The following is a 26,189-nucleotide window of genomic DNA, read 5'->3' on the forward strand; positions in this document are numbered from 1 at the left end:
TTGGGACAGTCTGGGATTAGAAGTATATCCCACTTTCTGAATGTATTTTAATTTCAATAACTCATTATAACCTTAAATAATATTATGTATCGATTGGTTGATTAAACTGGGCAGTGAAATGCCAAACAGATACTAAAAATTGGGATGTTTGCGCATTCTGGCCACACCTTTGGCTCCGCCCACTGATCCAATCCTTGGGTTATTCCCACCCTCTGATTCTCCGCCCGAAGTTCCCCTACTTTTTTCCCCCACTTCGACCACTGCCACAAATCGAAGGTTTTCTACTGAGGCGATATAGCATTGAAAAAGTCGTGGGATAACCTCCATGTATGCGACGAAACACGTGTTGGCTGTTGGAAGCTAGTTGAAGATCAACGCTATTAAACAACTAAGAAGAGAGAGAATAAAATCTTGTTTATTTTATATGGATTGTACTGACTACGTACGCTGCTTAATTGAAAAGCTGTACCTGTACTTGACATGTGCTGGGGGGTGTTAGTTGTTTCTTTTGGCTCAGGCCTCTCTTGGGGAGGTTGGTGGTTCTCCTCACCTTGCAGCACCATCATGTGAACTTAACATATCCATATATTTTACTGTGCGATTCTTCTCAGTGGCGCCGTTTACCTAAACCTAAATCCACTGTCTGGGGTTTTCCATTAAAAATAGGACTTCAAGTCCGAGAATTCAATAAAAATATCTGAGCTGCATGAGGTACTTCAGGCAGGGTACTTGAAAACTTGAAAGCTCTGCACGACATGGGGTTTTTTGACAGATAGGCTAGCTAAAAAAAAAAAAACAACACTGGAAGAATGTCAGCCCAGTACTACCTAGGAGCCTTAGGGCCGACCTAAATGAAATTTCCAGTGTCTTGTGTAGGACTAGAAAGAGGGAACTTCGATAAGCCTGTGACACCTCTTATTAGCGTACCTAGAAGCACGGATGATTGTGTAATTCCCCTGGAGCGTTTCCAGGTTTGTACACGTCGCAGACAGAAATCAATGATACTACCTGTTCTTTGATAGCAGCTGCTGCTGAACACGGCGGTGTCTAGGGCCGCACGGCACTCCCAGTCCAGGCGGCTGCACCTGAGGCAGGAGTAGGCGGGGCCTGCTATTCTACGTCAGATGTGCTCTCTGCTGTGGGATGCCAGGCCGGAAAGCAGGGGACCCCTACTGCCACCCTTCCTTCAATGAATCTTCACCGTAGGGGTGACAGCGCGGGGCGCAAGTGAACCTGCGTGCTGCTGGGCATCATGGAATACATCCGGATGCCGAAGGTTGGTGCTGGCGAAGGGATGGAGAGATGGGTTGAAGGATGAGCTGGGCTATTTATAACGGTATCGCTAGCGCCGGAGCTGCTCGTCTGCGGGTGGATCGAAGGGCATGGCTTATCGGCGCCTGGCACAGTCACACCGAATGCAAGCGTCCTGCATTTCCTGCACTCGTTTTCTCAATCCACCTTCTCGTTTTCCTAGTCAGTTGTTTTAATTGCTCGAAACACTGTTTAGAGCAAGGGATGGAATTAAATACTACAAGGGTAGCAGGTCTTCTAGCTTCATACGGTACTTTCGTTAAAGAATAAATATACAATATGTTAGAGGCAAGGATCTATCCTCCATAAAAAAAAACTCAATTTTCTTTACCCTGCATTCCACCCGTTTTCTTTTTTTTTGTATATGCAAATGCTGATTTAGGCGAGAGGGCGAGGCGCAAATGACTGTCAACTTGCATTGTGTGGAAATGGCCGCTTTAATGAGTCAAGTGTGCAAGTAACATTAACAAACTCTAAACCAATGCCTTACAAAATTAGTAACCTCCTTATAAATATACGATCACCTACTACGTGTCCTACCCCCACCCCTAATTGTCCCTTCCCCACCAGTCCCTCAACTCTACTGCTTGTCACTGTCCACTTCTACCTCCTGAAGTAACTTATCTTCTTGTAACTGTAACATTTTTCTTCCTGCAAGTGTCCCTTTACTCCCCCTTCCCTTGAACTGCTTCACCCCTAACCCTCGAACTGCTTCACCCCTAACCCTCAACCGCTTCACCCCTAACCCTCAACCGCTTCAGAAAACCTTCATAACTTCTCTGGAAACTGCCAGCCCACACCTGCTCATCAAAGAGAAATAACTACATCCCCCCCCTTATGCTTATGCACCCTTCACATAAAAACGGTGTCAGACTCATCTTCAGAAGCCCATATAACCCGCCCCACCGCCTAACTGTGGAGAAGTGTGGCTCACCGGTTAGAGGCGGCAGACCCAGAAGCAGGGACCAGGGTTCAATTCTCGACGCAGCAGGGTACGGGACCAATGTCAGCGGGCTCGATAAATCTCGCCTCGTGCCTCTCTAACCATGGGTCCCACGCTGCAACTCTGGGCAATAGCTTGCTTAATCTCCACAACTGTCCCCTTGCTGCCGGGGATGCCTGGCTTCACCTTGGGGATGCCCAATAGGGACCATCTCACAGGGAAAGCCAGGACGAGTTCCCCAGCGGTACACAGCGCCAAGAAACCCCAGGGTGAACGTGCGCTCTACAAATACATACTAACATAACATAACATAACTATAGGGATGGGAGGACAGCCAAAATCTTCGGGCCCCCGTGTCTTTTACCAACAAAATGGTGACTGGCAGCCCAAATCTGCTCCCTGTATGAGGAGGCCACCCTGGGCTTCGCCTACTAAAGGTAGCCCAAAATGCTACCGCAGTCATTGGGACTAAACAAACCCACCTAAAACCACCCCGGGGACATTGCCGTCTTAATGCATGGGCATACTGTGCAGTTGCCCGGGGGACCAGAATGACAAGACTTTAACACTCATTTTCTATTATACATTTTTATTCCTTTGAGTGGTATGTAGGCACGGTCAAGTGCACTGCTTTGCCTGTGGGCCTATAATGCTGCTGAGACGGCCTTGCCTGGGGGCACACCGAGCCGTTGGCTGCCTTCCAAACCCCTATTGCAATTTTACAACTGGCTGCTGCTCTGCATCAAAATTGATTATTTTTTTCAGTTCCTTATTTAAACTAAGTTGCGTATCTGTTCGTGCAAGAACTAAATATCTGTACTTCTAAAGCGCATAGTCTTGGTCATTGTATCTGTGCATTAGGCGACTCTATTACTGTACACCTTATTTTAGCTCCACTGAATCAACTGTAATGCCCTAGCGGATTGGGGCATGACTCAAAAGTCAAAAGTAAGTTAGCTGTCATTATCCAGCCCATATACACTGTTCTCAACTCTAGTCACCAAATTTGATTTGCATCGAACCAGCCGCATCGCAGCCATTTCTAGTCTCCCTTTGAATTAAATATTTTCTTGTATCCATCCATTCAGTGAATCTTGTGTTTCCTTTGAAAAAGACACGCCACTCGCCACTGAGGCAATGTGTTTAAATAAGCAGAGGATGTTGCTCCTATCCAGGATATCATGCTGTCCCATGATTTGATATCTATGAGTGAGTACCACCTCATAGATGTTTGTAATTGCCCCCCAGGGTGGGAAATGCTGGGTAGTCATTGTTGACCTGAAGAGCTTCATTCGGGTGAAGTCCAGGGTCTGTATCCGGGAAGGTAGTCGTGATAGTCGGATGTTGGTCGCCTGATGGCCTCTGCGAAGTCTGTTAGAGTTTGTGAAGAGACTTGGGACATTTTTTTTTGATGCAAAGATACAAGAACCTCTGATTTTTCACCTGGTGTCCCGTTCCTGTAGATTTGGGATTGAAGGAGTACTCTCCAACACCAGCAAAGGGTTCAGGATCTGGAAGTGCACCTCATAGGGGTTAGAACTAATTCCAGCAAATGAGAAGCAGCATGGTTCAGGCGGGTCCAGTTGGTACTAGTCCGCTGGGCATTTTCACTCAAAGGCCTCTGAAAGATTTTTGTTGTTTCTGTAGCTCAAACAGGAGGTCAGCACACTGTCCCTTACTCATTTCTTGGGTCCTGGGTTCAAGGTATTCGGGTCAGTCTTGCTTCAGACAGTAGAACAGTCCTTCTTATTTGTTTACACAGGTCCAGGAGTATTCAGATTAGGGGTTCTTAGAGTGCCATTTTTATACCCAGTGCCAGCCTATATGTGGGAGTCACCCCCTTAGTCTAACCCTAAATGCGTTCTGATCAGTTCTTCCATTTTTCCTGGGTCTGGCCCCAATCTGTATAGAGTAACAAAGAGCATGCAGACACAAGAGTGAGCTATATTTGCTAGTGACAGGGCAGGCATCTTCATAAATAAGAAGGAACTGGGTACAGCTCTCAGGCTATCCTTTGAAGTTCAGGAAGGGTTGAGTACTACTCACCGCAGGCCATTCTGCTCAGGACATGAACATCCTTCCCCACACCCAAGACCATTTGTCCCCTTTCTGGAAGAAATGCACATCACACCCGAGGAGAGCCATTAAGTTATGTGACCCTAGACACTGGCTAAAAGGCATGTTGGTTTAGGTGGCAAAAAATACCAACTTTCTAAAAGGGCAGGTACCAGAATAGTAAGTTAAAATCTGATTTTACCATTAATGAAGTTAAATTAACATTCATATGAGTGGAAGAAATACTTCTCTATCTGCTTCCAAGCTGAAGTTATCACTTAATAAGTGTATTAAGGTATCCCAGTGTTAGTCAATGGGAGAGCTAGCCTTGCCACAGCAGAAACCACCTTAGGGCATTTTTAACTGACAGGACATGTGAAACTTAATTACACATGTCCTACTTTTCAAATACCACACACCCTGCCCTATGAGCCTTTGGGGCTTTTTGGGGGGTGACTTGAATGTATTAAAAAGGTTTATGTCAGGCAAAAGGTGTATTTTGCCTGATTGAAAATGTCAGCTTAAACTGCACTATAAACTGCAATGGCAGGCTTGAAACATGTTGTAAAGTACAGTTTTGGTGAGTGGCTTAAGGAGTGCAACAGCCCAACTGTAGCATTTAATTTACAGGCCCTGAACACATAGTACAATTTACTAGGGACTTATAAGTAAATTAAATGTAAATTAAATGTGCCAATTAGGGGTATATTATTTTTACCATGTTTGCAAAGAAGAGCATGAGCAAGTACTTTACCACCGGTTAACAGGAGTAAAGTGCGCAATTTCAGCAAAAATTGTTGTAGTATACCCCACAAAAGATGGTCTGTTCCATCACTGACAGTTAAACTCAAAAGACAAGCAGGCATGGACATCATTTGGGAGTAGTCGGGGGAGGGGGAGGGGGGGGTTGCAGCTCTGAGCTCTAACTTGCTCCCTGCTATTCCTGTCACTTCCTTTGTGACCCCTGGCTTCAGAAGAGCCAAAACCTTTATAATTATATATAAATAAATATTGGCCCGGGGACCCTGTCCCCTGGGACCTGGACAATTAATAATCGGGGGGGTGCCTTAGGCCCTCCCTCTCCAGGCTGAATTCGGCCCCCAGAACCCCATCCTCCAGGGCCAGGCCAATAACAGGTGGGTGCCCTGGAGCCCACCCAAGGCACTCACGGCACTCACTGATTCATTGTAGGGGGCGCTGGGGGAAAACCACAGCCTCTGCAGCCCCCGCCAGCTCTCCACTCCCAGTGAGAGCCGGCATTGCTCCTACCCACAGGGAGCAGCTTAAAATACTGCTCTCTTTGGGTGGGTGCAATATTTTCATCTGTTTCCCTGCCTGCTTTAGTGTGGGCAACAAATTAAAAGTCCACTCGCAGCCCGCGGGAGCATTTTACCTGCTGCTGCCCGCTGGGAGCAGACTTGGTGTTTTGCTCCTGGTTTATGGGAGCTTTGAAATTGCTCCCGCCAAACAAGAGCAAACAAACATTTCCCTGCCCGTGCCGATGCAGGCAGGAAAACCTCTATTTCCCGGGGTGATCCCTGGCACATAGCAGGAGCCAGCCCTAAGGGATGGGGTCCCCAGGGACATTAATGCCTCCAGGAGGGGAGCTGTGTAGCCCCCTAAGGCCAGGTCCTGGGGAAGGGGGTTGAAATCAGCCCAGGAGGGGTGGGTCCTTGGGTCAAAAGTGTCCGAAGGAGGGGGGCGGGTGCACCCACTCCCTGTTTATATAGTAACTAATTCCTCCACCAGGGTCTGGCCCACCCAAGGGGGCAAGTAAAAAGCATGGGAAACCTTGCTTGTTTATTTTTTCTAATTTTCTAACGGATCCTCTGCAGATTCATGGGAGTTTTTAAAAAAACGTTTCTGGCCCCCACAGGAGGTCCCTTAGGGACTCCACTACCAGGCTAGGGGGTCAGGGTATTCCTACCCTGTCCCCTGTCGCCTTTTAGTTGTTCTTGGGACTTGACCGAGTGAGAGTCCCAAGATGGCTGCCACCAATTCCTGGTTGAAGTGGTGGCACTTCAAAATGATCTCATTTTGAGACCTGTTGGAATCACAGACCCTCCACGTCTCTAGATATACATACATCTTTTTCCTGTTAATAACTTAAAAACTACTGAACAGATTTTATACTAAATCACAGAAAAATCTTTCTCAACCAAGATCAAGCTTTCTGTCAAATTTTGTGTTTAGCTGTTCAGGCTTTAGTCGTGTCTAAAATCCCTATGGGAAATTGCATGGGGAAAACATGTTTTGGGAATCTCTGTTTTTCTCAGCCCGCTTGATGAATCGCCCTTAAACTTGCCAGATAGCAGCTGAGTGGCAAAGTAGTTTTGGAGACTTTGTGAAGATTCATCCAATGGCACCAAAGTTTTTTGCAAAACAAAAAACACATTTTCTATGGAAATTAGATCCTAACTATAACTACATACTGGCGACTGCCAGTAGGATGAAGATATATATTTCCCCCTAGTGACCCCTAAACCCTAAAAATACCCTTTCCGCCCAATAACCTTACACATCCTTAAACCCTAAAAACACCCTTACCCACCCATAAACCCTAACAATTCCCCTCCCCAAGATTTTAAAAATCTCTTACCACCCTGTACTCCTTACCAACCCCAAAACCCTAAAAACACCCTTAGCACTCTGTATCCCTACCCACCCCTAAACCCTAAAAAGATTTTTACAACCCAATACCCTTACCCACCCGTAAATCATAAAATGCCCTTACAACCCAATGCCCTTACCCATCTATAGACCCTAAAATCACCTTTACCAGCCTATACCCTTACCCACCCCTAAATCCTTACAGCGCTCTTACCTGAATTCCTAATAAAATTAGCTGCATATGAACCCCAGGCTGATACTACCAGATGTAGTTAAGGTCATGGTACTATTTTCAGATAGTGATTCCTAATACAGTAAATGACGTGCTCATTTGTCCATACCACAACAATGCAGTAGCGGCCCGTGTTTGGGACGAGTGGCAGGGTTGGGGGTGATGTGAAGGGGGCAGAGGGGTCGCGAAGGGAGGGGGGAATAAAAAACAATAAAAAACATTTCCCTTCAGCCGGCCTCGTCCCACGTCGTGCTCCTCTTCTCCTTCTGCTTCTTCGAGCACAGGCTCCCAGCCTATCCTGTGGCCAATACGGAAGCTGCTCTCACATGAGAACAGCTCTAGGATTGGCCTGAGCGTGCTCGATTGGTGCTCTAGGACAGACTTGGGAGTCTGTGCCTCCTCCCTCCAACCCCAGCAACAGCAACAGCTGGGGTTGAAGAGAGGTTTACTGCACATGATGGTTTGGCCGGCCTAAAACAGATAGTCAAACCATCATGCGCAGTGAAGGGAGTGCACAACCATTCTCCTCAGTGCAGTCACCACAGGTCCTGCACCCAAGACTCTGCAGAAAAGGAGAAATAAAAACGAGTGTTTTTAAAAAAAATTCTTCTCCTTTCCTGCCGTTTTTGGAGGGGCCACGCTCCTCTGCCAGAGGAGCCGCCTCTGCAACAACGACTTCCACAGCCTGCTCGAGTTCTCGCCAGTAGCTCAGTACCTTAAAAACTGGATGGTCATATTTATTGGGAAACAAAAGACCCCAGGTTTCCCTCTTGGCCAGAACTACTGGACATTCAGCCGTCTGACGTTAATTCATATCGGCATTATGTTGGGTAATATTGACAGCACTTTTGTTTTGAAATTGCAAAATCTGCAGTAGCAAAGTAACTGTTTACTCAAACGTTTGATTTGGATCTTTGTATACAACTGTTATTTATTTCTCTTATTTTTTTCCTTCTCAGGTTGAACATGTCCGGCTAATTGACAGAATTTCCTCTAGAAAAGCAGCATTAGGAACTTTATACCTGACGGCCACTCATGTCATCTTTGTGGAAAATGTGTCTGAAACCCGTAAAGAAACGTGGGTATGTGTCCATTGTTAACATAAATAAATATGGTTAAGAGACCCCCACTAGCTCTGTCTTTCACGCTCGTTTGTGTTTCCTGAAGATCGGTGGCTCGACATCTGTTTTGTGTAGGACCACTGTCTAACAGTACTGAAGTAAACAAGTGTGAGAAATCTCTGTAGACTCGGCCTTTCTGTTCTTCTCAGTTTTGTCGTTCGGTCATGGTGCTGTGCACAATATTGCAGGTACGAACTCCAGGCTTCTATTTTACAAATTTGCACAAGTGATGCTCCTGGGTTAAGCATCCTAAAATTTCGAGATTAATTTAAACAGTAGGATATTATATCACTAGAGTCTGTTCTGATCTTTCTAGGTGTGAGGACTGAGTTCTCTACCCCCTCACCCTCCCTCCCCTTACGGTGTCCCCTTCATTGGTGTATTTTCACCACAACATCTCCGCAGGGCCGGGGGATGGGGGGGGGGATTGGGGGGGAGTTTGAAGGTGCTGCCGAGCTCTTTGCCGGGGCTGGTTTTCGGCCGATTTTGGTACAGGGCTGATTTTGCAGCTATGCTGCAAAAACGGACCAAACCGGCCCCAACCGCAACCGTGCGGGATTGCCCGGTGCCCGCTGTGGCCAGTCCAACCCTGCATCTCCGCATCATCACCCCTTGGAAATCAACTACAGTGTAAAGTTTAGGCACAACTGTTAGATCAAATAAATGTATATTTATATCCGGTGTCATAACATTTACTTAATTACCACATCAATCACGTATACTGACATTGGAAGCAGCTTTCCGCAAGGCGATTAAAACATGGCTGTTCAAAGCAGTATCACTAATCCATCTCCAGCCTCGCAGTGTGGGAATCTCGCAGCGCTGGGAAGCCCTTGGGTAGTCATGCGCTCTATAAATCTATCAAATAAAATAAATAAATAAATAAATAATTTTTTAATGGTATGAGACGTAATGCCATTTTGACTAGATATAGTTTTAGTTAAAATGAGGAAGAGCAATGGAAATGGAATTTAGTTACACAGTGGTTAACTGCTGTCATGCAGCATTATATATGCGATGCCTGCAAGGGACTCTTAGTTTCAAATAAATGTATTGTATGATTAATTAAAATCTTTACAATTATCCCAAGAAATAATAAAATAGAAATGTCTTTACAATAACGATTAATTCCAAACAACGTTAAAAATGTCCCATTGGTTGTATTGCGTAGGTGCATGTGTTTAGCAAGGGACTCCTTTTTCGACTCACCACTGCAGAGTATAAAACTGGGCCATATACTTGTGGGCCAAATCAAAATGTGAAAGACACTTTAAACAAGCAAAGGTTAAGGAGGGCTAACCCAAACATGCCAGTGGTTGAAGTGATCAAACACAACACACGGTCTTTTGTGTATTTGTCTCTGTTGATAATATGAGCTCTGGCCATAGCCTGACCTAAAAACGGATGGAATATGTGTATTTATAAAGCAATGTGAACATAAATGTATTCCGCTGAGTAGACTAAACTGAATTTTAGGTGCTTTCCAAACACAAAACTCCCAAGCAAACCCTAAATAGCCACATTTCCCAAATGCAAAAAAGCTGTTTCTACATATTGTTTCTTCATTGTTTGGAAAAACAAAAAAATAAATCACCCAGAACTACAGGAAAATAGTATTCTCAAACTAACTTACCAAGTTACATGAGAATAATTAATTTCTTGATGTTAATAAAATATCACAGAATATCGTGAAGGGAAAAGGGCGGGTAGCTCAGTGCTTGCTCATTGTGTATTACACTCCGTGAATAGTGCAAAAATACATATGAAGGGGCATTCTTTCAGATGGTAGATGAACATTTTGTGCGATCCTTCCACGTTCTACGTGATCGAAGGATTGCCTTTGAAATTTCAGTCTTAATAATTGTTGAGTTTTCTCCACTTAAGTGCCGGAACGCAGGTCCTTTTGTATCAACTGAAAAGATCATTCATTAGGAAGTACTGTGATCTACACTTACAGTGCAGTGCCAGTTAAAGCTCTCTAGAATGACATAAGCATTCTGCATTTATAGACGGGGTTTCTGTAATAATTTTTGTTCTGCAATACCCAAAAGGAAGGACAAAGGAAAAACTTTAAAAAAAAAATATCGAGGCATGGATTTCCACTTGCGTTTTTCTGTTTGTATTTCCTTGATTTATCACAATTGATCGGTGATCTCCAACCTTTTTTGTATTAGGAGCTACTTAGTGTCAATGAAAATCCTCCCGAGCTACTATTATTACTGGTGCTGTAATAGTGACGGCATCAGACAAGATTGCATTGGTGGCAATGCTATTCAAGACTGCCAGCAGTGATCACCTCAATGCATCAGCAAGGTTACAGGTATGATGAAAAAGGCGTTCTCAATTTGTCAGGTCTCTGGATGGGTAATGCATATAAGCAATAGCGTAATGCCCCAGGCACCAATTTAATAAGTCTCCCTAACACCGCAAGAGTTAACATTCAAATATTAGCTTTAAATATAGCATGTATAAAGTGTATCCTGAAGGTATTGGAGCTAAAATAACACATTTATCCTTACCCCTATCAATGGTTGTATTGGAAATTCATCAGGAAATATAATTGAAATTCAGCAGTTTTTCTCCAAACATTAGCTTATGAGTCTTGAAAATGTACACGGTTTCATCTCTAATACACACTTTTCAATACTGGTATATGTTTATTGATTCAACCAAGAAAAAGCTTCTAATTTAGTAGGCTGGGTTGCGTACTGGAGACCTACTTACAGGTAGCTGGAGAGCTATCGGTAGCTCACAAGCTACTCAAAGCTCCCTGCAAAAGATGTTGTACCTACTCCCTTTTACACCATTCTCAGGGCAGCGTTTACTTCATAGAGATTTTTCACTTGTGTTTTAATTTATTTTCTCGTAGGTGCTTCACAGCCAAATTTCATCTGTTGAAAAACAAGCTACCACCGCTACTGGATGTCCTCTGCTCATTCGCTGCAAGAATTTTCAGATAATACAGCTTATCGTTCCTCAGGAGAGAGATTGCCATGATATCTACCTATCCTTAATACGTCTAGCACGACCAGGTAAGCAAAATGAGAATTCTGTAGCAGTCTCTTGCAAACAAATTTGCTTACATAAAATGCTCTCAATTATTCAGGCTGTAAGACATTACCTGGGAGCTTTGTTTCTCCACAGCAGCAAATTGTGTAAGGGCCAATCACAATAAAATATACACCCTATAGAAACACAACCAAGTTAAATTGAACATTTCACCCAGTTGAAAAGCAATTTTCTTCTAGGGGTTTCCTGATGTACTATTGGCGACTGGCGAGTGACTGTTTTTAAGCTGAGCTGCTCCCATTCCTAACACAACACCAACATTTTAACATTTGTTTCACAGTCACAAAAGCAAGAAAAGTATACGAGCTGAAAGTAAAAGTTTATGCACAGGAATGTGGGAATTTTACAGACCATTTTGTAGAAAGTAGGTTTCTGTTGCAGTAACACCCTCACTTTTTGCCTGACACTTGATGCACTTTGACTTGATGTGTCCTGGGTTCCTGCCAATCCGGTTCCAAGGGCCTGTGTTCTTTCCCAAACAATTGGCACATCTCTGGCTACAAATAAGCCCCTTCTAAAAGGTACCATAGATACCAATGAAACAGTGAAAAGAGAAGGCCTCTAAGAGCTACAGCACCTATTGTGCCACCCTTCGAGGCCCTGCACCGTCACACCCACACACTGGCATTGCAGGCTGCATGTTGTGGTGCAGGGAAAAGTGAGGAGTCGACATGGCACACATCCCTGCATGCCATGACTGTAACCCACTGCTTGGGGCCTAGGTAAGTCACCCCCTCCAGCAGGGTGCACTAGCCCCCAGGTGAGGGTACAGTTGCATGAGCACTGTACACCTACAATGTCTTAGTCCATTCTTAGACATTGTAAGTGCAGTAAAGTCATAAAGAGTATATGGTCTGGGAGTTGGTCATTATGAACTCCACAGCTCCATTATGGCTTTACTGAAACCGGGGAAGTTCGGTACCAATGGGACCATTATTTTTTCCATATTTATCTTTAATCCGTTTCTATCCATCTAGCCTTTAATAAATGTTTATACGAGAAGGAAGATGTTTAGAAATACATTTATATCTATTTAGTTTAAATATGAGTTGGGTGTCATCTACATAAGAATAAATGGAACACCCAACATTTTTGAGATGGAATAAAAAAGAGCTAATGTAACAGAGACAAAGCGATGAAGCATAACTGCTTGAGTACGATTTGTCAGACGTGTTTTACAGCATCAAGAGTTGTATTGCAAATGCCTTTTTTGGCCCCTCTAGCCAAGAGGATTGTAAGAGTAACTCTATTGATAGCTACAGACAAGTACAGTAATATCAGGACACAGGTGGAGTAGTTGTGGGCAGACTTCAATCAATCAGAGTACTTCTAAAGCGCTCTACTCACCCGTGAGGGTCTCAAGGCGATGGGGAAGGGGGAGCTACTACTGCTCGAAGAACCAGGTCTTGAGGAGCCTTCTGAAGGCGAGCAGGTCTTGGGTCTGCCGTAGGTGGGTAGGGAGGGTATTCCAGGTCTTGGCGGCGAGGTGGGAGAAGGATCTGCCGCCGGAGGTCGTTCGTTGGATGCGGGGGACAGCAGCGAGGGCGGGGCTGGCGGAGCGGAGCTGTCGGGTGGGGGAGTAGAAGTTGAGTCTGCTGTTCAGGTAGGCTGGTCTGGTGTTGTGGAGTGCCTTGTGTGCGTGGGTGAGGAGCTTGAAGGTGATCCTCTTGTCGACGTGGAGCCAGTGTAGGTCTCTCAAGTGGGGGGTTGCTAGAGATCGCGGGTCACCCGACCAATAATTTTGCCACTTCTGGCTTCGGGCCCATATACTTTACTTTATCATATACATTGATCAGATGACCACGCAATCTACTACCAATAATTGTGAGTTCCCTTTCGATTTATTTCCAGTGTACCCAACTTACCATCCACCGTTATGGGTACCTATGACCACGATGGGTCAGGGAGCTAGCTGTAAAAGGAAAGGCAGCAAAATACAAACCCCAACTTTATTGTACTTTATTTCATGAAATGACCACGGACAACTAGAAGTTTTAAAAGATTTATCTTAGATTTCAGATTCTGCAATCATACAGTTTATAGTAATGAGGCAATCTATAATCAGAATAACGAAGAGCACATAACCATATAGGAAGAGTATACAGGTAACCATCTATCCCTATAATGAGGGAAAATCCCGAAATAACGGAAATGAAATTCGAGGGAGGGTACTAAATGCTAGGAATTTTATGCACGTTTTAGGATTTTATCATTAGGTCATATTTCGAGAGGAAAGACAATGGGGAAACCTATACATCTATGGAAGGGTAGAAAAGGCAACACGATATAATTCTAACGTTATTACTTCGATTCAGTATTTAAGAGAAATTTGTAAAACATTATTTAATTCATAAACAGTATGGAAAGATTTATACTAAAAAGGCAAGGGAACATAGGAACACGCTATGAAATGCAAACTGTAAATGACTTTAATGAGATGCAATGATTTGCAGAGAAAAACATGGAAAATTAACATATGCAAAGGGTATGTCTTTATTGAAGCAAAGACAGAAAAATAGAAAGGTGCAGTTTAAGAACTCAGAGCGATATTTACCTAGACTGGTGTGAAAACCAACCCTGGCCACGGGTCAGTTAAGGACAGGAAAAAACACTCAAGGAACGATAACCCTCAGTGGGACAGCAGGTGCAGAATGGACACCCCAGGACAGGACAGGAAACCCAGATTCGGATCAGGACAGGACCACCAGGACACGACCAGCACCCGCAGTTCGGAAGCAACGCCTGCGCTCCACCCTCTCTGCAGCTATCAGTCAGGACCCCGATTGGGTCAGCGAATTCCCCAGCAAAGTGCTCCGCCAGCACTTAAGGTTCAGTAAAACCTTCAGAGTCTATGGTCAAATTTCGGACAGAGAGCTCCGCAGCACCTCTGTATCAAGTCACCTATTGAGTGCGTTGGGTCAGTGACAGGTCAGCTATTCAGACAAGTCGGACAATTTCTCTAGCTAAACCTAGGCTAGATATACTGTTTTGGGACAGGGTACCACCCCCCAAATGTTGCAAAGTGTCAGAATCCCCAATTTCGATTGGTCCTAAGGTAGGATTTGGTTAACACACCAATCAGAACAGACTATTCTAAGGCCTACTTTGCATCCTAAGGTGCCGCCTAGCAAGATTTTGGGTTCCCACGAGAAGTCGCAGGGAATACAATGGAAAGATATACAATGTATTCAAATAGGGTACAAGTTAGGCTTTCTCGCTGGGTGAAGGTGCATCTTCCCATGCAGGCTCTGGCATCAACCTTCTTTTCCACCGCACCATCGACTGATTCGGCGCAGTAGTGCCCTCCAAGATGGACTCCCAAGCCCCCATCACCCCTCCGTGCCGAGGATACATGAAAAGTAAGCGAAAACAAATTAGCGCATGGAAATAAATGAAGGCATTATATGTCATATTTTCGTACTTCACGTTTATCATCATAAAAATATACTATGCAATTTAAATATTAGTGCAATATATAACGACACGAGAGCAACAGCACAAGCTTCACCACGTTAATACAGGGAAAGGCCATCTTGTGGCTATTACGCATGCGCACCCTTTCCCTCCAAAACTATCTCTACGCAAAGTCACGTGAGTGTGACTGACGCATGCGCAGAAGAGGAAAGTCAAGCAGCGGCCATTTTAGGGACAAGAATTAATCGTATTAGTAAAACACATAAGCAAGCATCTCTATGATACCCACGCACATTCAAAATACATAAAATTAGTAAAACAAACAATTGAAGTTACGAGATTATAATAGATTTTCGAGGTTCTTGACTCGAGCAAGTCGCGATGCGAAATCTTGCTCTATCAATCCCCTCTTTGATGACAAAATAATGGAACCAGATGCCAACTTTCTTTCACACTTTGTACATTTCTATCTCTTCCAACAGTCGATTCAGTTTCTCTTTCTCATTTTTGGTAGGGTGAGAATTTTTCACCTTTTTATAAATCTTATTATTCATTTCTTCCAATTCAAGTTAATCCGCACTCCGTTTCACTCCTCTCGCATTCACTTGGTATTTCTTTGTGTGTTTGCGACATTTGCAACAGACGAATATGAGAAATAGGATAAGACCTATCACTCCAATTGGCATCAGTACCTTAAGTAGTAAGCTTTTACCTAAACTAGCAAACCAATGACCTACATTGGAGAGACCATCAACCAGTCTCTTCCAGGCACTGTCAACCTCGAGTGGTTTGAGTTCCTTTTCCAAATTAGTAATGTTTTTCACATATCTTTTGAGCTGTACGCTTTTGTCCGGAATGTAAGTGCAACAATGTTGCGCCTTCAACATCCGGCAGACTCCGCCCTCTTTTGCTAATAAGGTGTCAAGAGCAAGTCTGTTCTGCAAAACCATTGATCTGATCGCAACCATTTCGGTATTGACCAGCAGAAATCCATGAGCTGTGTCAGTAGACAACACATCCACTATTGTGGACAATTTGCAAATTCTGTGAGTGTTCAGAACCACTCCCACTCCAGGTATCAGTGCACTAAAAATACTACCCATTATTTCACCTACGCTTTCTCTTTTGCTACGCACTAAGCCATTAGTGTTTTCACTGCTTCCAGCAATTTCATTCACATGGTATATTCTCGGGAAAACAATGCCAAAATAGCAGCTTCCATACCAGTGATCTGGCAATTTGAAATAAGCCTTGTCTCCACATATATAATAAATTCCAGGAAACACAGGCTCTGACCCATTTTTGAATCTCCAACCTCCAATTACCTTGTAATTGTGCTCACATTGACTGGAACCAATGAAAATGTTATTATAATAACTAGTCTTCTCACGATGAAGACAGAGTTTCCCTTTCTTCTCGAAATCCAGCAACAAAGCAGGCCCTGCCCCACCATTTGAGGTGCTTTCCATGTTCCCAGCCCATTTAGGTGTTTTCTGCCTTTTGTCATTTGCCTTTCTTTGGAAACTCTCCCTTCTCTTCTCTGCCATGTTCAAAAATATCTTTTCTTGTTCATGTAATGAACAGGTCAAGTTGTCTCTGTGTGCTTCATTTAAATCTATTGTACCTATAGTCAGAAAGTATTCTCCCATATAACGTGTAACGTCACTTTTGGTATGTACAGGATTCAGATTTCCACGTATGGGAAGTTCAGAAAAAATCACGTCATTGTTAGAGTAATAGTACTGTAACGGTCCTCTTTTGTAAAATAAGCTTGCTAAAATACTACAGGAGATTCCATAGGTCAGAGGTAGATGATGATATGTCACGCCTTCAGCCACAGAAGTAGGTAGCTTCATGCAGACATAGCAATCTTCTATTTCCATAGTTTCCACATAATGCACTAACAGGTTTGCGAAAACATTTAAGTGTGTCTGGTTTCTAACTCCGTGGTAATGTAGTCCTTCCTCATCTGATGCTTCTAAGTCTCGTTTTGTCTGTCTGAGTGCTTTTTCACGTCTTTCTACACTTCGTGTTGTCAGTTCTTCAGTGTCGGTAATCTGAGTAGGGTCAATATTAGTATTTTTGCTTACCATAAAAGGAATGAAAACTGTTAATCCTATCCAAATTAATATTACTATAACTATACTACATATACACACCTTGCAGCATGTTTTGCAACTACTGCGGCTAGGTCTACCACTCACGTTTGTATCAGACATTTTGGCTCAGAAGAAAATTTTAACCCCTCTTTGTAGCTTTTCCCAGGTATTTTTATTGCTGAGCAATTTCACGGCGGTTCTTCCTCTTCCTCTGCAGAGTAATCAGTAATCTGTTCTCCGTCGCTTTCGTCAGTAATATCAAGATCCTCAAAGTTTTCCAAGATTAAGTAGGTCCACTCCGGATCCTTGTATTTTTCGTTTTGTCTTTTTATTCGCTCACTCCTTCTCTTGGAGCTATCTTCAGGTATTTCTGCAATTCGGGGACTTCTTATGTCTGCAAGCTTCTCTTGGACTGTTTTTATTCTTAATTTTAGTCTCTTAATATACCTTGGCTCAATGTGCTTCTTTTTCTTGAGTCTTTTAGCTGGCACTGTTATTTGGCTTTCTTCTAATGTCCTTTTATTTTCACTTGTTTGTGGCACTTCGATTTCTGCCTTCTCCCTTTCTGTCTGACTAGTCCCAGGTCTTGTATCTATTTCTTCTGCCTGGTTACTAAGCTGGCCTTGTTCAGGTATATTTTGCGTTTCGCTTTCAAATGTCTCTGTTTCTATGTCCTGAACATGTTCTCCTAGTTCTGCCTGATCCTGCTCGAGCACTTCGATCCCTTGATTTTCTTCTGCTCGAACTATTACACTATGTCTAGTCTGTCCCTTTTCGATATCAGGAGTCAGTGGAGAAGTATCGATCACTTGTTCTGTCCCTGTCTGACCTTCTTCTTCGTCCTCAGATTTGATGTGAATCTCAATGATCTGAGGGTCTTCGCCTGTGCCTTGCTCGACCTCTCTATTCCACTCTGTCTTCTCTTATTCGCTCTCTTGTTCTGAGTGGGTCTCCAGGAAGGTCGATTATGGGTATCCAATCTTCTGGCCAAATCCTCTGCAGCTCGTCATCCGCTACTTTCGGACCAACATCTGTGCGATCCTCAGCAGTACTAGTGCTTGGCCATACGTCATCGGCTACCTCTGGACCAACACTTACAGGACCCTCAACGGGACTGGTGCTCGGCCGTCTGATATCAGCTACTTCAGGACCAACGTCTGTAGACCCCTCAGCTGGACAACCTTCGGCTCCAGGTTCCTCGTCGGGTATCACCTTCTGGGTATGGCTGGCATGGATCCACTTGGGCACGCCTGCACACTTCACAGCGGTCGTTGTTACCAGGATTACTTGGCGCTTTTTTCCCCACCTTGGCTCAAGGCAACTTGAACGAGTATGCTTCTTTATCTTAACCCAGTCACCAGGAACCAATTTGTGAACTGGGGTTGTCGGGTTGGCGACGGCGTCTGCCCCAATCTGGCGAGAGATAGAACGCACTTGGTCACCCAGTTGCTTGCAGTATTCAAGTACCAAATCATCAGAAATGCTTAACAGTTTGTATCCTGGTACCCACGCTTGTCTCATCACTCTTCCCATCAATATCTCATGGGGGCTCAGGCCTGTTCTTCGATCTGGAATGCTTCTGAGTCCCATCAGAACAAGAGGCAAGGCATTTATCCAGTTCAATCCAGTAGAATCACACATTTTTGCCAATCTATTTTTTATAGTGCCATTTATTTGTTCTACCACTCCAGAAGCCTCTGGATGATATGCACAGTGCAGCTTTTGTGTGATCCCGAATGCTTTGCAAAGCTGGGCCAAAATTTCATTCTGAAAATGTCCGCCTCTATCTGAGTCAATAAAGACTGGAACCCCGAATCTAGGTATCAATTCTTTTAGTAGGAGCTTAGCTACTGTTATGGCGTCATTCTGTGTGGCAGGGTAAGCTTCCACCCACTTTGAAAATAGGCAGACAATGACAAGGACATACCTTTTTCCCTCACAACGAGGCATGGTAATGAAATCAATTTGTATTCTCACAAAGGGACCCCCTGATCTCCCAATTTTCATCAGTTCAACTACTGTTCTTTTGCCAGCGTTGAACTGCTGACAGGTCAAGCACCTCTGGCAGAGAGATTCTGCTACTTTCCTGAACTTCTTGTTGTACCAAGTCTGTTGAAATACCAGAACCATGGCGTCCCTCCCAATGTGTGATCCCTCATGTATCAATCGAGCCATTGGGGCAAGCAGGTGTCTAGGTAACACAGGCATACCATTTGGGCCCACAATGACACCATCCTCACGTCTCGGTTTACAACCTTGTTCTTTCCATTTCTCTTTCTCTTCCCAGGGCGTCACATGCTGCCATTCTCTCACTTCATCCCATGTAGGCACTTCTTCAAACATTCTAAGTTGGCAGCTGTTTCCAACCCCACCCCGCCTGGGATTTATTCTCATTTGTTCCATAGCACATTGTTTTGCCACCCGATCAGCAAAATCATTTCCCAAAGATACAGGGTCAAGGCCCTTCTTATGAGCAACACATTTGACCACTGCCAATTCTTTTGGTAATTGGATTGCCTCTAAAAGGTCTTGGACAACTTTTCCATTCCGAATGGGGGTAACTGAGGAAGTCAGGAATTCTCTTTGTAGCCATAATTGGCCAAAGTCATGCACAACCCCGTAACAGTACTGACTATCAGTATACACTGTTACTTTTTTGTCTTTTCCCAATTTGCAAGCTCTTATCAGGGCGATCAATTCGGCTACTTGTGCAGACTTTACTCCAAATAGATAAGATGCTTCTTCAATTTTGTTTAACGTGACCACAGCATAGGCAGCACTTAGGCCTCCGAATTCATGCCTTAGGCATGAACCACCCACGAACCATTCCTCATCATGTACAGGCAAAGGAGTTTCTTTAATGTCTGGGTGAGGTTTAGTACTGAACTCTGTCAGGTCAATGCAGTCATGCTCATTATCTCCCTTATCTTCCATTACCATTGAGTCAGGGAGTAGAGTGGCAGGGTCTAAAATGTTACATCGGGTAATGACTATATTTGCGGCACCCATGAGAATCCTCTCATATTTAGTCAGCTGACTAGGGGTGAGATACTGAGTTTTTGTACGAGTCAATAGGATCACAACTGCATGTGGAACATACACAGTTACAGGATGTCCCATAATAATAGACTCACTTTGTTCTAAACTGGTGCAAGTTGCAGCTACTGCTTTTAGACATCCAGGTAGTCCAGCAGCCACTGGATCCAAAGTGGCAGAAAAATATGCCACAGGCCTTCTGGTCAAACCATGCTCCTGAGTCAGGACTGACAATGCACAATTGTCACGAGTGTCACAGAATAAGCCAAACTCCTTGGAGTAGTCAGGCATTCCCAGAGCAGGGGCTGTACACAGGCAATTTCGCAACTGTGTGAAAGCTGTTAAGCTCTCGTCATTCCATTCAACTGGGTCCTTTGCTCCTTTCTTTGTCATTTGTATCAAAGGCTTTGCAAGGACTGCGAATCCCACAATCCATTGCCTGCAATAACCTACAACTCCGAGGAACATTCTGATTTCTTTCTGAGTACGGGGTAACTGCATATTTTGAATTATTCTGACTCTCTCTGAGGTGACTTTTCTGATACCTTTTTCTATCTGGTGTCCCAGATATTTCACTGATTTCGAACAGAACTGTAATTTCTCAGGGGCCACTTTATGTCCCTTTTCACTCAGGTGATTCAGTAGGGCAATGGTGTCAACCACGCAAACCCTACGGCTTTTAGACGCCACCAATAGGTCGTCAATGTACTGTACCAAAACAGATTTTCCCGGTAAGACTAAAGTTTCAAGGCATTTTTTCAAGATCTGATTAAAGATAGAGGGGCTTTCTGTGTACCCCTGGGGGACCCTGTTCCAGACATACACGTTACTGTTGAAAGCAAATGAGAAAAGAAATCTGCTATCTGGATGCAATGGGATCGAAAAGAAAGCATGACATAGGTCTATCACAGTGAACCATTCAGCATCCCAGGGGATCTGATACAGAATCACTGCTGGGTTCGGGACAATAGGGCAGCAAGGGACCACTATCTTGTTTACCTTTCTCAGGTCCTGCACTACTCTGTACTTGCCATTAGGCTTTTTGATGCCCATAATGGGTGAGTTGCACGGGCTACTCATTACTTCCTGTATGATGTTTGCTTCTAGCAATTTCTGTATTTCAATGGCAACACCTGCTCTCACTTCTGCACTCATTCGGTAAGGCTTGGTATTGGGGTATACTGCATTTTCCCTCATAGCTATTTGTATGGGGTCTATGTTTTTCATTAATCCCACATCCTTTCCTGTAAAGTCCCACACTTCTTGTTTCACTGTCTGCTGGAGTTCTTCAGGTAAGTCCTGTATAGTCATTCGTTTTATTTCTGAGTCAGGTCTAATTAACATTAGCTTATAAATACCATCCTCATCTGGTGTTTGAATTTCGACGCCCTTTGGTGTGCAAAAGATGGTACAATTCATTTTGCACAGCAAATCACGTCCCAGTAAATTTACCGGACTGGTATCGCAGACAACAAATCTGTGCATTTGTTTAAAATTTCCAATCGAGATCTCCATGGGTTCGGTAACAGGTGTACTAATCAATTGATTAGATACTCCTACTACTTGGATTGCTTCTCCCGAGAGGGGTAGGTTTGGAACGTCCACTGTTCTCACAGTAGAACGGGTAGCACCAGTGTCCAATAGAAAGGTGACATCATTTCCATCAACCTTTCCTTCAATGTATGGCCCTGACTGGTCTACCGGCAAAGAGGCGCCAAGTACGCACTCCTCGTCCTCCCCTCTCAGGCCCCGTCAGTACTGGTCATCACAGAAAAAGGTGTCGTTCAACAAATACTGCGAAGTTGCTGTATTTCTATCCTCATTGCCTCCCCAGATTTCTACATCATCACCCTGTGGTGACTTCCCTTTAAAAATAGGTTTTGGCGCTCGGGGCACTTGAATCGTTTTTACCTGCTGCTGGGTCTTTCTTTGTTTTTCATTCTGCGTCTGTGGAATTAAATCAGGTGTTTGGGCATTATCAGACTGCAAATAGGGACACTCGTCTCTCCAATGTCCAATTTCTCCGCACTGGTGGCAGGGAAATTTCTTTTTCGCTTCCTCTCTACTCATTTTAGCTCGAGGTTTTCCTCCACCCCCACCCCCAGGGCCTTGGTTCTGAGTAGTTTTGTTTAACTTACTCAATTGCTTTTCCTGCTGTTCTGCGAGCTTTACTTGAGCCCACATCACCTTCTCCTTCAGGGCCTTTTTCTTTTCTGCCATTTCGTCCTCACAGTACTTTGCGTACCGTAGGACCTCATCCATCTTTTTGGTATGCCAACAGATTTTATTATCCTTTATCCACTGACAAATTTCGGGTCTTAAACCGTTTACAAACCTGTAAATAAAGTGGGTCATGTCCTTCATCTCGATGTTATCTATACCACTGTATGTTTTAAATACCTGCAACAGCCTTTCATAAAAGGAATGCACAGTCTCGTCCCTTTCCTGCGTGGTTCTATCTATCTTGGTCCAATCAGTTTCCTTTGCAGGTACTTTTATTTTCAAATGTTGAATTACTTGTTCATACTTCCTCATCACTTCCTTCGATGGTTCCCCTGTTTTGTCATCTCTCGGGTATTCCTCACTAGGCCAGGCTATGGCTATCTTACACTCAGTCCACAGATCTACAGGGACCACTATGTCGAAGAATCCATCCAGGTCCTTCCACAAGCACTTTTGCACTTTTACAAATCTTTCTACCTGCCGGTACCAATCGACTGGCTTTTCTCGCAATTTCGGGAAGTCATTGGTAAAGGACACAATATCATGTCGGGACCATGGAACGTGTACATATTTTCCTCCTGGCACTACGCGCATAGGGCATAACTGTTCTGGTTTGTCTGCTTCCTTTAGGACAAATTCGGGAGTTACCTGCTTAGACCTGGCCTCATCCTTTTTTCTAGCCCATCTGGCTTTCCATTTTTCTACTTCTCCCCATTTCTATAATACTGTCAATAGTTCCTTGACCTGTGCCTTTTTCCCTGATATATTCAGGTTTTCCAAATCTTTGTCTGAAAATTCTGCTCGGTATGGTTTCTGCAAGGGTTTCGATTTTGAAATGTCTATTCCCATACTAGCAGCAGTATCTGTCAATTTTTCATGAAGTACTCGGACATTGCGGGTAAGACTTTTGCACATAAACAACAGCTCTTCTTCAGAGTAGGTATTTAATCTGTCTAATCCTACGTTTCCTGCCATTAATTCTTCGATTTCTACTCTCAGTTTGTAGAGGTCTAAAGGTTTCGTTTGCGAAGTTTGTTTCTCTAATTCTTGACTCCATCTTTCGATTTCCTCTGGTGTGACCAAAGTGACACTTCTAGTACCCGAAGTCGATTCCATTTGAATCTCCCTCGCATTGAAAGGATTATGTCTTTTCTGCATCCTTTTCCCTGTATTTCTAATGGGCAGATCCATCAGTGAGACCTCAGATTCACACTCACTCGTCTGTTCATCTACAATTAAGGGTTCTGATCTGGGCTGTGCTATGACGGGGGTAATGACTGAAGGTTTTGGACTTTCATGCCGATCCCCGTACAATGAAACCACGGGTCCGATTGTTACTGGGATTGTCAATGCTTCAGGACTGGTATTTAACTGGGACATTTTCTGAATGATCTCAGCTCTCTGTTTTGCTAGAACCTCCCGCTCCTTTTCTTCCAGTAATCTCTCTATGGATTTGTCATGTAACACCTGCGGGGTCAGTGTGGGAGCATAACTTGGGGCAGTGGGATGAGTCTCACTAGGTCCTTCACCATAATTTGGTCTTGGGAACAAACTTCCTGTACCTAGGGATCTTCGTTCTTCCTCATACTGTGGCTGTAATAACGGCATTCCTGAACTTGAGGGTCTTATCTCGCCTCCGTAGGGAGGTCGAGAACAAAAATCTCCTTCACGGGAATATCCTGTCTCCCCACTAGCTGACATTCTGGGGTAAATGTTCCTGGTATCCACTGGTCCTAAACTCTCAATATAGGGAGGAATTTGGAACCCCCCCTCCTACGCTTGCGGACCTGATCTCTTCTTGTGGTGGAGGTCTTTGGGAAATATCTCCCGCACTTGAAGGTCGATGTCCTTCATTATAAGGAGGCGGACTTCTCATACACAGGTCCTCTAATAATTCATCATCCGACTCTCCGATGGGTACCCAATGTTTAGATTTTTCCAACCGTTTCTTTCCCCCAGAAGGATCATCTGCTGGCATCATGGGAAACAATCCCTCCACTATCATGTTCTGCCTCCACTGTTTCATCTTTTTAGCTCGTGCTTCCTGCTTCAATTTTGGATAAAATTTAGTTAACCCTTTATCCATTCTGGGCTTATCCCTTTCAAAAGCCTCGATTTCCCATTCCTCTAGTGCTTCATACTGCGTTAACCTAGGTCTGGGATGTAAGTCATTCATTCGGGTTCTAAGATTGAATAGAATCCTACTGTTAAATGTTCCATCTAACGGAAAAGCCAATACTCCGTCATCTTTTGTGTATTCCACCCAATTCTCCAACCATACACATGTGTTGTACCCTTTATCGAACATCATGAAAGATGCGGGAGTGTTGGGTTGCGGTATGACAACACCTTCTCTAGTTTTAATCGGCTTGTCCTTTTTGAAATAATTCTTCACTTTGTTTACAAGAGACACTTTTCTCTTCGTTCCGTACATAATGTCGTTTTTAACGCCTTTCCACTGATCGTCCGCAAATCCCATATGCCGTGGATCAGGTCTGGTATGCGGTCTATACGAATGCCACATACGATTTTTTACGAGTGATTTGTTTACAAAATCACTTCCAATCCGAGTGCGTCTATTATTTTCGTGCGACCAATGAAATGCACGAGTTCAAATAATCTCGACCAATGGGTGCGCGGCCCTTTCGCGAGACAGTTCCCACGCTCCGGCGCTCGCCCCTCCTTTACAATTCCAGCTCCGCTACCAACCCGCTGTGTCTACCAATCCCAGCGCGGCACGGAGTGACGTCAGAGCAGCTTCGCGACTGACTCCCTCCTTCACAAGGTAACGGAAACTTTCTTTCTTTCTAAAAGTGCTTAGTGCTTGGTTATTTAACAACGAATACACATTCGCCACTGTGCTCAAGTGTCTAGACAGGAAAGAATTAGTTTCGCTGCAAGTAAACTACTTCCATTTACTTTTCACACTCTACGAGTAGATCTCTTCTGCCTACCCTTCACACTAGCATTGGGGCACCTGCTACTTCCCTAGACTCATCCACCTTTCCGGGATATATCCAAGTCTAAAGTTTCACCAGCGAGCCCTTTTGCTTTCACTCAAGCTCTGATGAACCTGCTACTCTTCCGGTGTGACCCTCACTAGGTTATGCCACAGTAGGAATTTTGCCAATGAACCTCGTTACTAACATTTATTCAATCATACATTCAGAAAAACCCTAGTTAGTGCTTCCAGTTCTGCCTAACCTGCACCAACTTTCCTTAGAGCAAATGACCTCAAAGCAAGTGGATTCTATTCACCACTCGCTATTCAATTCCCCGGGGATTCCTTAACAACATGCAAGACGTTTTACGTATGAATGGATTAATACATATACCAGTATAATAACAAGAAGAACAATTTTAAAACATTTCATAATTTTTCAAAGTAAACAATTTTCAAGTGAGTGATCAATTCCCTTGAAGCGCCTACTCTTATAGCAGCATCCGACTTAGCCAGACTAACTAGTCCTACCTAACCTTTAGCTATTCCCTAACCATCCTCGATGCTACCAGAAAATTACTGCTAGAGATCGCGGGTCACCCGACCAATAATTTCGCCACTTCTGGCTTCGGGCCCATATACTTTACTTTATCATATACATTGATCAGATGATCACGCAATCTACTACCAATAATTGTGAGTTCCCTTTCGATTTACTTCCAGTGTACCCAACTTACCATCCACCGTTATGGGTACCTATGACCACGATGGGTCAGGGAGCTAGCTGTAAAAGGAAAGGCAGCAAAATACAAACCCCAACTTTATTGTACTTTATTTCATGAAATGACCACGGACAACTAGAAGTTTTAAAAGATTTATCTTAGATTTCAGATTCTGCAATCATACAGTTTATAGTAATGAGGCAATCTATAATCAGAATAACGAAGAGCACATAACCATATAGGAAGAGTATACAGGTAACCATCTATCCCTATAATGAGGGAAAATCCCGAAATAACGGAAATGAAATTCGAGGGAGGGTACTAAATGCTAGGAATTTTATGCACGTTTTAGGATTTTATCATTAGGTCATATTTCGAGAGGAAAGACAATGGGGAAACCTATACATCTATGG

At 43.9% G+C, this 26,189-nt stretch overlaps 1 protein-coding gene across 2 annotated transcripts in view; it reads left to right on the forward strand.

Annotated features, from left to right (window-relative positions):
* Positions 1-1,117: 1,117 nt before the first annotated feature.
* The window catches only part of MTMR7 (myotubularin related protein 7), a 243,050-nt gene continuing 217,978 nt past the window's right edge, over positions 1,118-26,189 (forward strand). The window contains exons 1-3 of one of the 2 annotated variants that reach the window (XM_078678126.1): positions 1,118-1,276; positions 8,111-8,233; positions 11,142-11,304. In XM_078678126.1, the coding sequence (XP_078534252.1) occupies positions 1,253-1,276; positions 8,111-8,233; positions 11,142-11,304 (310 nt within the window). In that variant the 5' untranslated portion in view covers positions 1,118-1,252. Of the gene's footprint in view, positions 1,277-8,110; positions 8,234-10,446; positions 10,593-11,141; positions 11,305-26,189 lie in introns of those variants that run through there. The other variant, XM_078678127.1, reaches the window with a different exon arrangement.

This window comes from Lissotriton helveticus, chromosome 2_2, assembly GCF_964261635.1.
Source record: "Lissotriton helveticus chromosome 2_2, aLisHel1.1, whole genome shotgun sequence".
NCBI lineage: Eukaryota > Metazoa > Chordata > Amphibia > Caudata > Salamandridae > Lissotriton > Lissotriton helveticus.